General features: G+C 49.9%; 1 protein-coding gene across 7 annotated transcripts in view; it reads right to left on the bottom strand.

Annotated features, from left to right (window-relative positions):
- The window catches only part of RASSF7 (Ras association domain family member 7), a 215,913-nt gene that overhangs the window by 27,858 nt on the left and 173,378 nt on the right, over positions 1–14,677 (bottom strand). The window contains exon 1 of one of the 7 annotated variants that reach the window (XM_069223075.1): positions 8,221–8,475. The exons of 4 other annotated variants lie outside the window; for them this stretch is intronic. In XM_069223075.1, the coding sequence (XP_069079176.1) occupies positions 8,221–8,296 (76 nt within the window). In that variant the 5' untranslated portion in view covers positions 8,297–8,475. Of the gene's footprint in view, positions 1–4,387; positions 4,613–8,220; positions 8,476–14,677 lie in introns of those variants that run through there. 2 more of the 7 variants (XM_069223069.1, XM_069223071.1) reach the window with 2 other exon arrangements.

The following is a 14,677-nucleotide window of genomic DNA, read 5'->3' as shown; positions in this document are numbered from 1 at the left end:
CAAAATAGGGAATATTTTGTGACTAAAGGTCAATGCACACGATCATAAACCAATGTGTCTTGGCTCCGCTAGTCACTGTATGTTACCCTGAGCATGTCGCAACAACTCCCAGGACCTGTTCACCCAGGTGCTGGTGGCTCAGTCTAAAAATAGCTCTTTCGTCATCAAACCCTCATTAAAGAAAATAGCAGCAGGTTACTCACAGTCAATCATACTAATTCCTCAAATTGCTATTAGCAGCATCATTCTACACGGACATGTACAAAGGATTGTGTACAAGAGCACTGCATATGCCTCCCCTGGAGTCTGTAATCAACGAGCAGAGATGCCCAGTTAATATTCGAAGGTCACCGAGCAGCAATGCTCTTCCTTCGGCTTCAAGTGCATGAACAGAAATGGTTAGCCTACAGCCTTTAACTAGTAAGGGGTATTTACCCACTCCAAGACCTGTAACGAGTGAGGAGCAATGCCCACTGTTGCGCCAGCAACTAATGACGCCCAATCCAGTGCATATACCGTCACTGAGCAGTAATGCTCCCAGGCCCTGCAATTAGTGAGTAGAAATGCCCATCAGTCTGTAATGAAAGATAGCATGTGCTACAGTGAGCCAAAAACTGTGGCATTTGCCAAGAACACTTCCACCTCCATTAAAAGGTAAGGGGTCTCATCAATAAATAGCACCTAGCATGATGCCAATAGTGCACAGAGGGCAAGTAGTGGCACATCCTTTCCTGGTCACCTGCTGGTACTACAGCGGGGAACAGGGAAGCCATTTAAATGTGGGTCCCCAGAGAAGGAAGGAAATTGAAGCCTGCATTGCTCTGCAGTTGGATAAGAGCTTTGCAAGCCACCCCACCCAGCACCAGCATACATTTTCTGTCCCCCTAGTGGAAGATCTTCAGAATGCCACTCCCCCAAACCCTACCCAAAATAATCTTCTACCTCTTACTATTATCCTACCACAAGACAATATTAATGCTAATTTGGCCACGCTGGGCCTGACAGTGGCTGGATGGCATTACTCCTGCAGACATTTCCATATCCGTAGTCGTGGTACACACTGACGCACATTTCCAGCACTCCCCACCTTTGTTTTGCCAATCGTGGGGAAATGTAGTAAAACAAATTATGCAGTTGGTAATAATGCCTTGCAAACAGCTGCGCTATGAAGCCAGACCTAAAAAAACACTCTCCAGTTCCCAGAGGAAAAAAAAAGGCTGTGCTGGTCTGCTTCGCCAGGTGCTCCACCTCATGTTCACTATCTCTGCCATTATCCTTCTGCTGGACATGCGTCGTATGAGAAACAAAGGGGGGAGGGGCTACTCTTGGGAGGGTCTGGGACACATTCCCAATTCTCTTGTATGTTCAACTAGTCCCTTACCTGTGTTATATTTACTATTGTGTTATATTTACCATGCACGACTTAAAGCAGATAACTGCTACCGGTCCCGCTCTGTTCCTTCAGTGGTCCCTCGGAAATAGGATATCACACATGCAATAACCATTCTAGTGTGAGTAATAGCCTTCAGTAGGCCAGGCTTTGCACACAGCATCCCTCTGGGTGTTCCCCTGTACCAGCTGAAGTATTTTGCCATGTTTTGCTTTCCATTAGACTCGGGTGCTGACATGGGGGCAGGTGAGTCCTGGGGGGAATGGGGTTAAACATGGTAGATATGGAGTAATAGAGCCAGTATGTGATAGATTTCAATCCACACAGCTTTTACATCGTTTTCCAAAGTATTTTTCACATTTTCAGATGGGTTTTAGAAATGGATAATTAAATAGCACAAGCCCGAAAGATGCCAAAGATAGGCTCCTGTTACAATGGGCCTCGACAAAATTTAAGGGGCTTAAGTACTGGTAAAAATCCAAATTGTATCAAATATGTAGCAGAATTAAATGTTATAGACTCTCCGTGAGCTAAAAGAAAGGTAAGTAGGAGATCAAAAATCCTTTATCATCATTAATAAATGCTTTCCGTTTGTGCCTCCTTGGGGTGGTTGTTAGCGCCTTAGCCATCGACCCTGCTTCATGGATAATTGCACGATTGATATGTTTGACTACGAGCGAACTTCTTTTTCCTTTTGTGTCTCTCCTTCACACTCACGGCAGCTGTGGCGCCTTGAATCAGTTTGCTTATGTTAACTGTTTCACTTTTCATTTTCAATTTATGTGGCAAGAAAAGTCCTCTTAGGAATTTACAACGCTAATAGCTCTTAACTAAAGCAAACGCGAGAACCGGTGCATTGCAAATGTTTGATTTCCTTGTGATCACGGCAGGGTTCAGGTAGTTGTGGCGAGATGAGGTCTATTTATGTTTTCATTTTTTTTAAATACGCTGGTGCAGGCTTGGTTCGTTAAATTACCCATGAAGTGCTGGAAGGATATACCCGAGATCACCTGCCAATGTTCAGCCAGCAGCGCCAAGTTCCTGAAAGACACACAAATGTGGGAGATGTCTAAAGAGTACACTGTCCTCTGAAGCCCTCTTCCTGCAATTAAACTCAAAGCTGCTCTCCCCAAGATCAACACAACCGAAAACCACCAGCCCCAGGGGCCTGCAGATTATTCCCGTGTGTGTAGTGCAGGGCCGCAGACCAAAAACAAACACTTCGAAATATGCACCATCCTGAGCACTCTCGCAATGGCAAGTTAATAAGAAATCCCGGGGTTCTTTTACAGACACCCGAGACAAGTGACAAAACATCGGGCGCACTTACAATATCAAAAATATCAGGTAACAGCGCTGGTACAACAGGAGCCCTGGTGCAGACCATCAGAGCGCCTCTGCCAGGCTGTCCTGGCTTGGCCAATTGGCCTGTTAGGTGTGCCAGGGAGATGGGAGCCATGTAGCCCAGGGGACCTTAGCTTTGTAAATTAAAAAAAGCACTGCCACTGGAATTAAAGGAATCGTCAGCTGTTGCGTTTTCCACAAAAGTAATGATTTACCGCACTTGCCACATAGTCAGTCGTCTACTGCATAACACGCAGAACACAACAAAAAAAATGTTTCTATCTCAAACGGACGGAAAGTTAATAATACAAAAAAAAGCCACACGCTGCCATGGCCACTTCCATTCGATGATTTATGTGTTTACTACCTTGAAACTAGTGAGATGAAAACTCTACTCTGCCCAAGTTTTAACAAATGTCAAGCTAGTAAATAAATGTGCTGCACAGTTTGTCTTTTCTTGCTGCATAGTTAATAATCTTCTTCTTCCCCGCTGTGCAGTTCCAGGTCCCGGGCTACCGCAGAGCGCGCCCGGGTATTACCTCGGCCCCTGTCGCATTACCTGGGAATCCCCTGGTCTCACAAGAGGACGTCTTCTGGTTCTGGAGTTGCAGCGCTATGCAAAGTCGTGACCTGGTAGGTGAAGGCTATTGATCGCCCGGAGGGGATTGGTTGCGTCCAGACAAACAACAGCCACTCTGTCGCCATGACACGGCCCAGTTCAGGCTGCCCTGTGCCGTGCACAGCAAGAAAGCCCCGTGCAGGCCTGGTTGCAGACACCTTGCTTTGCAGCGTCCTTTAACTCTGCGCAGCCCACTGCTCTGTGGCAAGTACAGTGCGGCCAGTGGGCCAGAGTACACCAGCTGGCTCGCTCCGCATTCCGTGAGCGGCTATCCCAGTTTATTCTTGACCCTTACTACCTACCTTTGTTTTCATAGCACTTACAAGCTAAGGTCAAGTACCTCCAGTGTTGGTGGTGCTGACGCACTAGAAGCAAAGAGAAACGCACTAGAAGCAAAGAGAAGCTCACTGTGCTACACCGATTCTTAAAAGTGGCTGCTAGAGATCTGTAACCGTCTCAGAGCACAACACACACAAATATACATAGATGCACAACTTTACCACCAAGATGCTTCACTCACATATCACCAACTTCCAGGCCATGATCGCCGGGCGCTTGGAAACACCGGGTTTGAGCGCTACAAAACACCTCGAACAAGAATGAACACCCAGAGCTCCGTGTATGCTACCAGAACATGACAGCCGGGAGGATATATTCCATTAAACCACTGCCCTTTAACTCCAATATGAAAAGCGTATGCTCTAAGAAATAAACTCAACATTCTAAAAACGAAATACATAAACAAACAAACAAACCAAGCGCTGTTCGCCTAGTAAAACCGCAGACGGCTCAAGATGAGGCACCCGGATTCAGCCCCACAGGTGCCGCGGACGGATCGGTGTAAGTTCCTTGCGTTTGTTGTAGGTTTACGCTGGATACTAATGGGAACAAAACCTCAGTACCAGGGGGTTTCTGTGGAGCCGGTCTGACTCAGGGACTCCGACTCCCAGGACTTCTTGGGTGCTCCGTTCACACCGTAGGCCCGCCGCCGCCACCCTCTGTAAATGTCTTATAAGAGAGGACGCGGGCCCCACCTGTGATCTCCGGCAGCGCCTCGTCCGCTCCTGGGGCGCTGCAGGAAGGAGGCGCTAGGGTCGAGGCGCCGAGCCGGACCTGGAATGAGGGCGCTCGGGATCACACGGTCACCTGCGCCGCTTGGATCCCAGCAGCGGCCCGGCCACGCCCTGAGCAGGTACACAGCAGCCAGCGGGAGCCGGGCTCAGCGAGGAGGTGCGGCCGCCCAGGAGGCGTCACCGTGGGGAGTGGAGAGCCGGGCAGCTCAGCGCGTTCATGCACCGACCGCGGGGGGCTGAGTGACACTGCCTGTTCGCAGCCTAGAAGGGATCTCTTCCCAGGGTGACCCACAGCCAGGCGTGGCTTGCGCTGGGGTGGAGGTGTCAGCCGCTTCCCGACCAATACCACATCCTAGTGACGTAGTTATCATATGTGTAGCATGTGCAGTGACGCCGGGACAGGTGTCACGGCCGACCGTAGAAAGTGTCAGATCCACCGGAAAAAGGAACCTGTTCCAGGAAGTGGCGCCCCCACAATTCTCTGGACACCTGCCCGCCCACCCTGGAGCACCCAAGGACCGTACAGTGAGGACACGTAGGCGCTTTATGGCGCCTCTTGAAAGGCTGTTTTTTTCTTGTTTTGTTTTAGGTCCTACAAGTATTCCTGTAATTTGTCTTGCCTTTACACCGTTACTGTAAATATGCTCATATTAACGAGAGCACTTTAAGCATCAGAGTCCTCCCGGATGCCCCCCAACCCCCAAAAAGAAAATATCAGTTGGTGGGAAAAAACAGATTACTGTAATTCATCCATATGTGCTATCGCTCTCCTTTAAATAGATAAACGCGCCCTTTAACGTATAGAAATAAGAAAATAAAAACGTGCACTAACACGATAGACCTAAAGATACGAAGCAGACGGGGCAGATAATATGTCCACCGTATGCCCAGCTGAGGTGCAGCACAGGAGCTAAACGACGACTCGGGCGCAGAAAGAGTCTGTACCTTTTGAAACTCAAGAACCGAAACATCTGGCTCCGAATCAAGGGAAAAAATGGAAACCAAACAGATTTGAAGAGAAAAATGTGAGGGGAGGCGCTGAAACTCGCGCGCACAATACCGGTCTCGTGGAGACGGCAAGAGATTAGGCCGGTTTCGGACTGTAGTTTCGGTGTCCCACGGGGATGAGGGTGGCTCAGGGCAGCCAGGGAGAGCAGGCCCGCACCCAGGGGTAGAAAGGAGCCTGGGCACCGGGAGAGAGGCGGCGACGAGGAGTGCCAAGGGCACCGGGGAAACCCGAAGCGGGCACTTATTGTGCGGGCACTGACTCGAAGTGATCCAGACTCACTCCACGAGAACTAAAATAACGCACTATCTGTATACCGGGCTGTTTTTGGGTGGGGGGGGGGGGGTCTCTTCACTCATGACTCACATTTAATAGCGAATCACTAGAATTATCAAGTATAAACGATATTTGCCCCAGGCTTGTAGTTCTCCGCGTACTATAAACACTGTGCCACTTTTACCCATACACAGTGTTACTTTTATCCAACTCGATTGCACTTTATTAGCTTTGAAGGATGAAAGGCTGAGTCCACGCCGCCTGGAATCCAAGCAGTGGTCGGTCAGAGACAAGGACAGATCACACTCTTTGGACCCATCTTTACCCCCTCCCCAAACATGCAGTATGCCCCAAGGGGCATATGTGCCATGAAGACTGTGGCAGCAACCTTCAAGCCACAGACCGGAACCAAGGCTGAACTGTTGCTCGATCCGAGATACCAGAGGGCAACAAGGAACATGTAGGCGTCTGGTCCACCTACGGAAGTCTCGTGACATCCCGCGACAGTATGAATAACCCACAGTTCCACCTTTGACACAGCAAGGGAATCCCCAGGCCCAGGGGTCATGCTGTTTTTGAAACATGGCATAGAGGCAGTCTGTTGCAGACCAACACATTCTCGTGACCACGTAGGGCTCCCGCCAATCATATTTCGGGGTCCAGCTTGTACAAGAGCGGAGGTGCCTCTCAGTGGCAGCCGGTGATCACGGTAGGCCTTTTACACTAATTCAGCAACACCATTATGTGACGGCATGAGGGTCCCTTACTGCGCCTTGTGGAAATCAAAGCCAGTGGCTCGACTATCCTATCGAGCTGCACAGAACAAGTACAATGAGCAATCCCGAGGTCCAGCGAAAAGGTTTCAAACGCTACATCCCCCCGTCGCGACCAAATACAATTTTACAGCACAATATTCAAACACATTCCCTAAACCGATAGGCAGTGAAGGGGTACTTGTGAACCACTCTACCGTTCTTGTGGTGTGTTAAGAACATATATAACGCATGCGAAATTTAAAAGAATATATGTCTGGCTATATGGTCATGCTGTAGGTTGTTCAGAAATCATATGATTCTAGGTCTTCATCGGGCCCAGAGGTGCTGTATTTAGATTCCAGGCTGATGTAGCATTTACACCTGGCTGCTGGCTGGCTGGGGTACTCCTTGCTAAATGTTCTCGTTTGCTCTGGTAGATGGAGGACTGCACTTCCAAGGCGCAGTGCTGTAAAAAGCTATAGAGCTATCCACACCACTCAAAGAAAAGCAAATTAAGCACTCCCAGACACACATAGAACTAGATGCTGACGTCAGGCAAAATAATAAAATAATAAAAGCCAAAAGCTTCTGCCGTACATTACTCCCTCTTCGCTACAACTCAAGAGACTCTACCCCATCCCTGTGCACACAGTACAGTGGCTTCCGGTTGGGTCACACAAGAACTCACGCTGTCGGCTGCTGGGCCCTCCCACCCCTGGTATTTATTTACTGACGAATAAGGGCACACCTGCTATTTCCGTTTCACAAGCAAGTGCCTGCGTAGTATGTGTGCTGAGGAGGCACCCGAACAGTGTGAATGCAGTCATGAAAATACACTATGGTGTGACGTGGTTACACACGGGACCTTGCCCAAATAAGCTCATCACAAAAAGTTCCAACTCGGGCCTCGCAGGAGGGAGATACCGAAACCAAAGGCGGGAGTGCGCATTGCGTGATAAAACAAGGCCTCACGCGTCAGCGCCCACCACACTCACCGTGGACTGTCCCGGGGTGAGGGCCCCCCTGTCCGTGACGGCGGCAGCAGGCGGTGCCAGCGCGTGCGTGCCTGCCCCGCACCCCCTCCGTGCACTCACACGTGAGCCAACACGGCACAAGAAAACATGCCAGAGACTCACAGAAGGAATGGCAGGAACGCGAGCAGGTGAAGTGTGAACGCCCATTCCAGGTAATGAGGCCCTCGTACCGGAGCCGTGCCCGGGGCCTGGCGGCGGCACCGGCCCAGGGGCATGGAGGGCGCCGCGCACAGCGCCTCCAACGACCCACAGGGCCTCTGGGCGCGGCTTCTCTGCTACGCACGGTCTCTTACTCTGCTCACACCTGCCCGTAGTATGGAAATGTTAAAATAAAATAGTTTAACGAGTACTAAAACGCAGTCCATTTAGAAAGACGAAATTACCGAGTGGCCAGGGAGCGATTTCATCATGTTAACTGAATAGGAACTAGAGATCTGGCCAGCAGGAACAGTAACACACTAGGCCCCGCTTCAAACACAATATACCCCTTTTCTGTTACACGTTTTAAGGACAGTCCTCGGTGGGCTCCTACCATAATAAGAGGCCTGTGCCAGGAGTCCACAGCCTCCAGGTGCGGAGGGAGGTGAGGTGTCCGCGTCGTGCCAGGGGCCTGCCAAGCTCGGCGTGGGCCCTCGAGCCGTGAAATACTTTGCATGCCTTCAGCTCCAGTCACAGCGTCAGGGGAGATCGAAAACCGAAACGCCTGTTCAGAGCAACACTTACCGACTCTCACCGACGAGATGTCCAGGAAGGGCATGGTGGGGTATGAGAAGGGCACCCGTCTGCCGAGGCGAGGCATGGCACCCTGGGCAGGGGGCTTACAGGAGAGAGGTAGCCGGAGAACCGAGACAGTAGCAAGAGGGTCCGAGGAATGCTCTCTGTTGAGCACGTGAGCTGGGGACGTATCCCACGCGCGTCTCCTCAGCTGAAGGTCGACGATGCAGTGAGGGCCTGCTTTTCTGGCACCTCCTCCAGGCTGATCTTGGGATAGGATGACCCCACCCCCCCATTGTCTTTCAATTAGCAGCCCCACCTTCCAGCACTTTAGGAACTGGTCCCACCTATTGAGACCTGACGGAGTTGGTGGGGGGAGAGAACCATTATCCCCCACCCCTCCCCGTGGGGGGATTACTAGGACACCGATACTAGCCCAACCCTGATACTGAAGAAAGGGGGTGGGGGAGTGGGGCACCACACTTACAAGGACAATTTAAGCTCACTTACTCCTCGAAAAAACAACGATATACGGCCCTATATCCTTTACTGGACGACAATGAATTAGGTTTTATTTTATGTATTGTTCACAAAATGTGAGCTTTATGCAATTTCCTTTCTAGCAGACTAAAAGACATCCACGCAACGAGCACATTCTCACATGCCACGTTGTGCATGCGTCTAGGTGTGCAGAACTGATCGGGCGTTCTCCACATTGCAGTGGCTGAATGAGTGTGAACCTTATCGCGGTGCCATGCCGTCTGATATTAGCCGATACGTGTGAGGCTGCCTCTACTCGTAGGCCGCAGACTTCCAGAAGCCGAGAGTAGCGTGCGCGCGCACTCATGTGCTGCAACCCCACTGCCCAGCTTTAATTCATCCCAAGTCTTCCCTCTCCACCTACAACCATTACCACGGCACGCGCCAAAGCATCCGCAGCTAGAGCACGCAGAAATCGTCTTCACGCATCCCCCAAAACAAAAACACTTGTAGGAATGTCTCTGCTGGACATGACATAACAGCCAATGCACCTTCTTAGTGAAGGTGCTGAACGACTCCACGTCACCAGGTCCATGGGGCCATGTCATCTGCACCTCTAGCCTTAGTTTGTCAAACTTTGCCTCATCTTGCAACATATGACGTCAAGAGCGCAGCTAATCCCATTTTTATGCCCATTTGCTTCCTTCCTCATACATGTAGCCCTGCACTCAGCATGGTGAGAACATGACTACGAGGTGCCAGAAAGGGGGAGAAAAAATATGGCCACAAAGGTAAGCAAATCTGATTTGGGACTATTTGAATTCCTTAGATTCTAATTTCTCAATGACCCCCTCCTCCTCGACGGGCCACCCCCGTCTGTTTTGAACTACCAGGTTAAAATGACGTGGACATATGAAGAAATATGACATATCAGGGAGGACAGACAAGACAAGAAAGCTAGGCAGGTGTACAGCCTAGGCCGCTCCAGTGGAAACGAGGCTGCGGGCTAGGAGTGGGCTGGTCCAGGGGCCTCTCCAGGTTCGACTGTGTTGCTTCCGAGGAATGTGAGCGCGACACACATTCCTTGTCAGACAGGTAGGAACACTGGCTCCAGGGTGTGCGGCCTGGGAGTGATTTAGCAGGAGAAATTAAACAAAGCAGCTCGCTCTGATTTATTTGCACAACCCCTCAGACTCTGCGTACTTTGATGTCAGGAATCATCGCTCTTAACTAGACCTGGATATTAACTCCTGCTCGGTCACCCCGCCCAAGATAAGCAGGGATGGTGAAACAGAAGGAAAGCAAGTAAAAAAGCAAGTGTCAAGAATGTGAGCAGAGAAAAAGTGTAAGGCAATAGGCGCCCCCTTTTTCACGAGGACTGTCAAGGCACAGGCCGCAGGACTGGGTGGACCAGAGGCCGCTGTGCGGGGGATGGAAGTGGCACTCACAAACACAGGAGGCCAGAGTTGGAAAGAGTGGCATTGCCAGGTGGTCTGGAGCTGGATCTGTGTTCACATCAGAAACGGTGCCTGGTGTGGTCAAGGACCTCCCCAGGTGAGCCACAAGATCACAAACCATCAAGATCCGACGGTGATTGTTAATATGGATCCACACGTTCCACTCTAAGCATGGTTCCTGTAAGAAGCAAACTGGCCCTTTGTGTCCTTGGCGGACCCGCTGCTCTAAGTGGCCACTCCCCAGCACCAGAGACTCCAACTTGTTCCAAGTGAGTTTTTAGCAGTTGATTTTAAGGAGTTAAGTCTGAAGCTCATTGCACCAACAGTCCCACTACACAAAGGTTTCCCTGTGACACTTTCCTTCTGTCTGTGGTCTCTCAACCCAGATACCACAAGGGTGTGGATACTGCTTTTCAGGGCACAGTCCTTTGGTACCACTGTTGGGGCACCCAAAGCGCCCCCTCATTGTTCTCAAGGAAAGAAGTCGTCCCCCAAATTAGATACAGAGAGACCAGCTGGTAGGGTGCACATCTTCAAGAAGATTTTATTTACAATACCACAAGGGATGGGGGGGGGGTATCTACTGTCCTGTGTAAAATCCAAGGAGACCTCTATAATGAGGCCTCTGCCCTCCAGCCGGGTATGTGGTAAAACAAAATAAGGCACTTATCTTATATTTGCTAGCCAGAGTTAAAGTATCTCAACACTGAGGTCCCCATTACGAGGTAGGTTGTCACCAGACCGCCAGCCTCTCTGTGGCAGTCTTACCACCGCGGACCTGGCGGTAAAGACCGCTGCATTACAAGTTGTGGTGTTTGGCTGAAGCCAAACCACCACAAAGTCACCTGGCGGTCACACAGACGCGGCCAGTGGTGAGCTCCTCCAGCCTGGCACCAGGCCTCTGCCTGCCGACCGGATTACAAAGCTGCAGAACGCCAGGCTTTCCGAGCCGGTCACCCCACCACGAAAACCCTGGTAGTAATGCATCCGGCAACAGGAATCCCCATTCCTGTCGCTGGCACACGCACCCCCACACATCCACACACATGCAAACACCCAGCCCATCCATCCACACCCCCCCACCCGTCCACACACTGAAACACCCTCCAAACGTACACATCCATTCAAACACCCCCACCCGCTCTCACACTGACATACACACACCCCCACTCACACATATGCACCCCGCAAATATTCACCCCCCCCTGCACCGTATACATACATTAACTCCCCCTGCACCACATACATGCACTCCCACATACTCATCTCCCCTCACCCTTGCACACACCCCCTCCTCTGCACAGTTGCACACACCCCCATCCGCACACAGACACCCCGACTCACTCACAAACACGCACTCATATACGCCATTCGCACACATAAATGCACTAAGACATCCCAATTCACACACATACACGCACCCAGGCACCCCCATTTACAAACATACACATGCACCCAACACTTCCCCCCCCCAACCCTTTTTCAGACGATCGCCTTACCTTTTCCGGCAAGCTTGTCGTCCAGGAGGGGATGGGTCATGATGGGTTTGCACCGCCAAGGTCACCACGCCAGCAAGACCCCACCAAGCCATGTTACGGCTTGAAATACGGCGGGCGGAGTCTTGCTGGCGTGGTGGTGCCGGTGATGTAACCGCCTATTCAACTCAGTCAGCCAGGCCGACAGAGTTGGACTTTTGCCCATAATAGGGCGGAAGTCCTAGCTCAACTCCTAATATGGCGGTCAGTAGACGACCAGCACTGGCTGTCTGTTGGCTGCAGCAGCTTTGAGGGTCTTTGTAAAAGATCGCCAAAATCGTGATGAGGGCCTAAGTGACTCATCCAGTGTACCTAATCTTCATCAATGAGCATTAAACAAATCCTCTTTCTATTGCAGACATCTCAAGAAGAGAGGAAAAAAAAAAACTCATCATAAGACCACTCACTTATCCCCAAGCCAGTACACTTAAGGTTTTCCATGAAGATGATCGTGAAAATACTTTCTTTTTGGTGGTGCATATTTCATATTTTGAATAATGCTTTTCGTAAGTGTTCAAGCCCTCCAGCCACTACCAGGTGGGGGACCGCAGCGAGACCGGTCATATCTCAAACCACTCAGACATTATACATCCACACATCCATGACTGATTCTGCAAGGGCACAATAAAAGATGCCATTATTGTGTTAGAGAATAAAACATTCTCCAGCCGTATTTATTACATCTCATGTGTTTATGACTATTACATCTCATAAACACAACCCATTTTTTCTTTCTCATGTTAAGTTACAATATGTACAGAGCTCTCCAACTTTTATGGTTGAATTTGCTTGCCACCTCAGCGTGAAAGGAGAGATCCCTTCACGTCAGAGATATCCTATCATGAGATCATGGAGCAAACTCTGATCAAAAGTAGCCAAGTAAGGTTGATGGGTGGCCACTTGGTCACTCAGCATCAACAAGTGCAGGTCACAGATTTTAATGGTGACTAAACTGGTGAGCCATCCATTTGTCAATGAACCATAAATACCCTCTTCAACTTCACACTGCTCCACATTAGTCTGGCGTTGAGTTGGGTCCTTTGTAACCCCCGCTGTACTCATGTGCTGCTGTACACTGCCCCTCCATCTTTGACTACTCTCAGATGGCACTGGTCAAATACATGCGCTTTATTTTTAATGATTTGGGGGCATTGAGAGGTAAATGAGTACAGTCTTTGGTAGCAGCTGCCTGAACAACAAAGAAGGTTGAAATCAGAGTTATAAAAAATGGCAGGGGGGATAATATGAGATAATATGGGTGAACAAATACAGCAGATTTCCCAATGACACTTTTGGTTTATGGGATAGGACAATCCAATGGAAAAGGGAAAGTAAGGCCTGGACAGGGTGGGTGTATGAAAACAATACTCCCGGATATGACCCAAAGCAAAACTACAAGGATATGGGGTTTCTGCTATGAATACTTGCAACTACAACAAAAATTATGTTGCACAAATTTCACAAATGCAACACAATCAATTTGCAACAGTACAGTAGTCAAATGGAAATCACGTTTTGAATCAAGGCCGTGCAGTTATTTTTGCAGCTTTATACGATGCTCATTCGATTGTAGTCATTTTATACCTCTGAAGACTAATGTATCTAGTTAGACAAATTAGATTATACACCCCTACTGGAGTAAAGAGTAGATAGGCATACAACTGGAGAAGAAAACATCGAAAATGTGTACTCATATACTTGTAGGAGATTAGTTTGAGAACATTTGGGCGGGGCCAAGAGAAGCTGTAAGCCACATCCTCATTTGATCAAAAAAGGACAGCAGACACCAGGATGAGTATGTCAGACGAGGCAGGGAGGAGTGGACAGGTTAAAAAGGCCACCAGCTCGTTGGTGGCTCGCGGGCCCCTGTGGTAGTGACGCAATAGAGAGTTCCAAGTTAGTCGCCATCTTGAAAAAGCAAGCTATGTCCATGATTCTCTATTTTGCTCATTCCCAATCCTTTATCTTTCGCACTCCTTTGCGTCTACTACCACCTGCCTCCTCCTCTTAGTGATGACTTTCATTGTACATGTATTTGTTGCTGTTTTCATCCCTGTAGTACATTTGATGCCGACTATTCTATTGCCTCGCATCTCGCTTGTTTAGTAAAGAGTAAAGCTGTACGTAATGTGTCAGCTTTAACTAAAAACGTCATAAAATACATATTCTACGATTAGAAACCGGAGGGGCACGTGTAATGGGAAGGGTGTGCGCGGTCTTTCTGTGAAACGTGCTACATCTTCTCAAGCCTTCCCAATGGCGTAACATAAAATTATGTGCCCCCCACTCGTCTAAAATGAAGAGCGGCACCGAGTCTCCCATAACTCACTAGTATTCATTGGCCTTGGCCCGCATGGGGCCCATGTGAGGGGTGACGGGCCCCCACCCTGCGCCGCAGAGCGTGTGATACGCCTCTGAGCCGTCCATGAAACATTTCTTTCTAAAGCACATAGCTCCCGGGACTCAGCGTTCCATCAAGAGAGTAGCCTGTCTGTGCCGGTAAACGGGTTCCTGGGTGGGAGCGGTCAGCTTCCGGAGAATATTCTTTCGCATTAGACCAGGAAAGCAGTGCATGTAGATAACTTGAATAGATGGCGGCCCTCCTCCTTCCTCTCGACCAGCTTGAAAGCCAGCTCCATAGTAGAAAGGACACAATGTCCCCCAAACACCTGGGGCCCCAATGGCAAAGCGCCTTGATGCTAATTTCCCCAGTGAGGCGCTAATACCACACATCAATGTCGGGTTCATTTGCAGGTCTTCTGCTCCTCCCAGTGCTATTGGCAAAGAGCCCCCCATGCAGGGAGCCATTGTCTGGGGCTGGGGATGTAAACAGGGCCGCTTCATGAAGCCCATTGTGTGCACAGAAACTCTCTGCACACACGGAGGCTGGGCTGGGGAGGGGCGTGGGGCTGGAAGCAAGGTCAGGGGTGTACCCTTCACGTACACTCTTCCTTCAAGAGCCACTGGCAGCAGAGTGTAAAGGTTTTAAGATGG

The sequence above is a fragment of the Pleurodeles waltl genome, chromosome 3_1, assembly GCF_031143425.1.
Source record: "Pleurodeles waltl isolate 20211129_DDA chromosome 3_1, aPleWal1.hap1.20221129, whole genome shotgun sequence".
Lineage (NCBI taxonomy): Eukaryota > Metazoa > Chordata > Amphibia > Caudata > Salamandridae > Pleurodeles > Pleurodeles waltl.
Note: the sequence above shows the minus strand (reverse complement) of the source record. Positions and strands in the feature narration are given on the sequence as shown.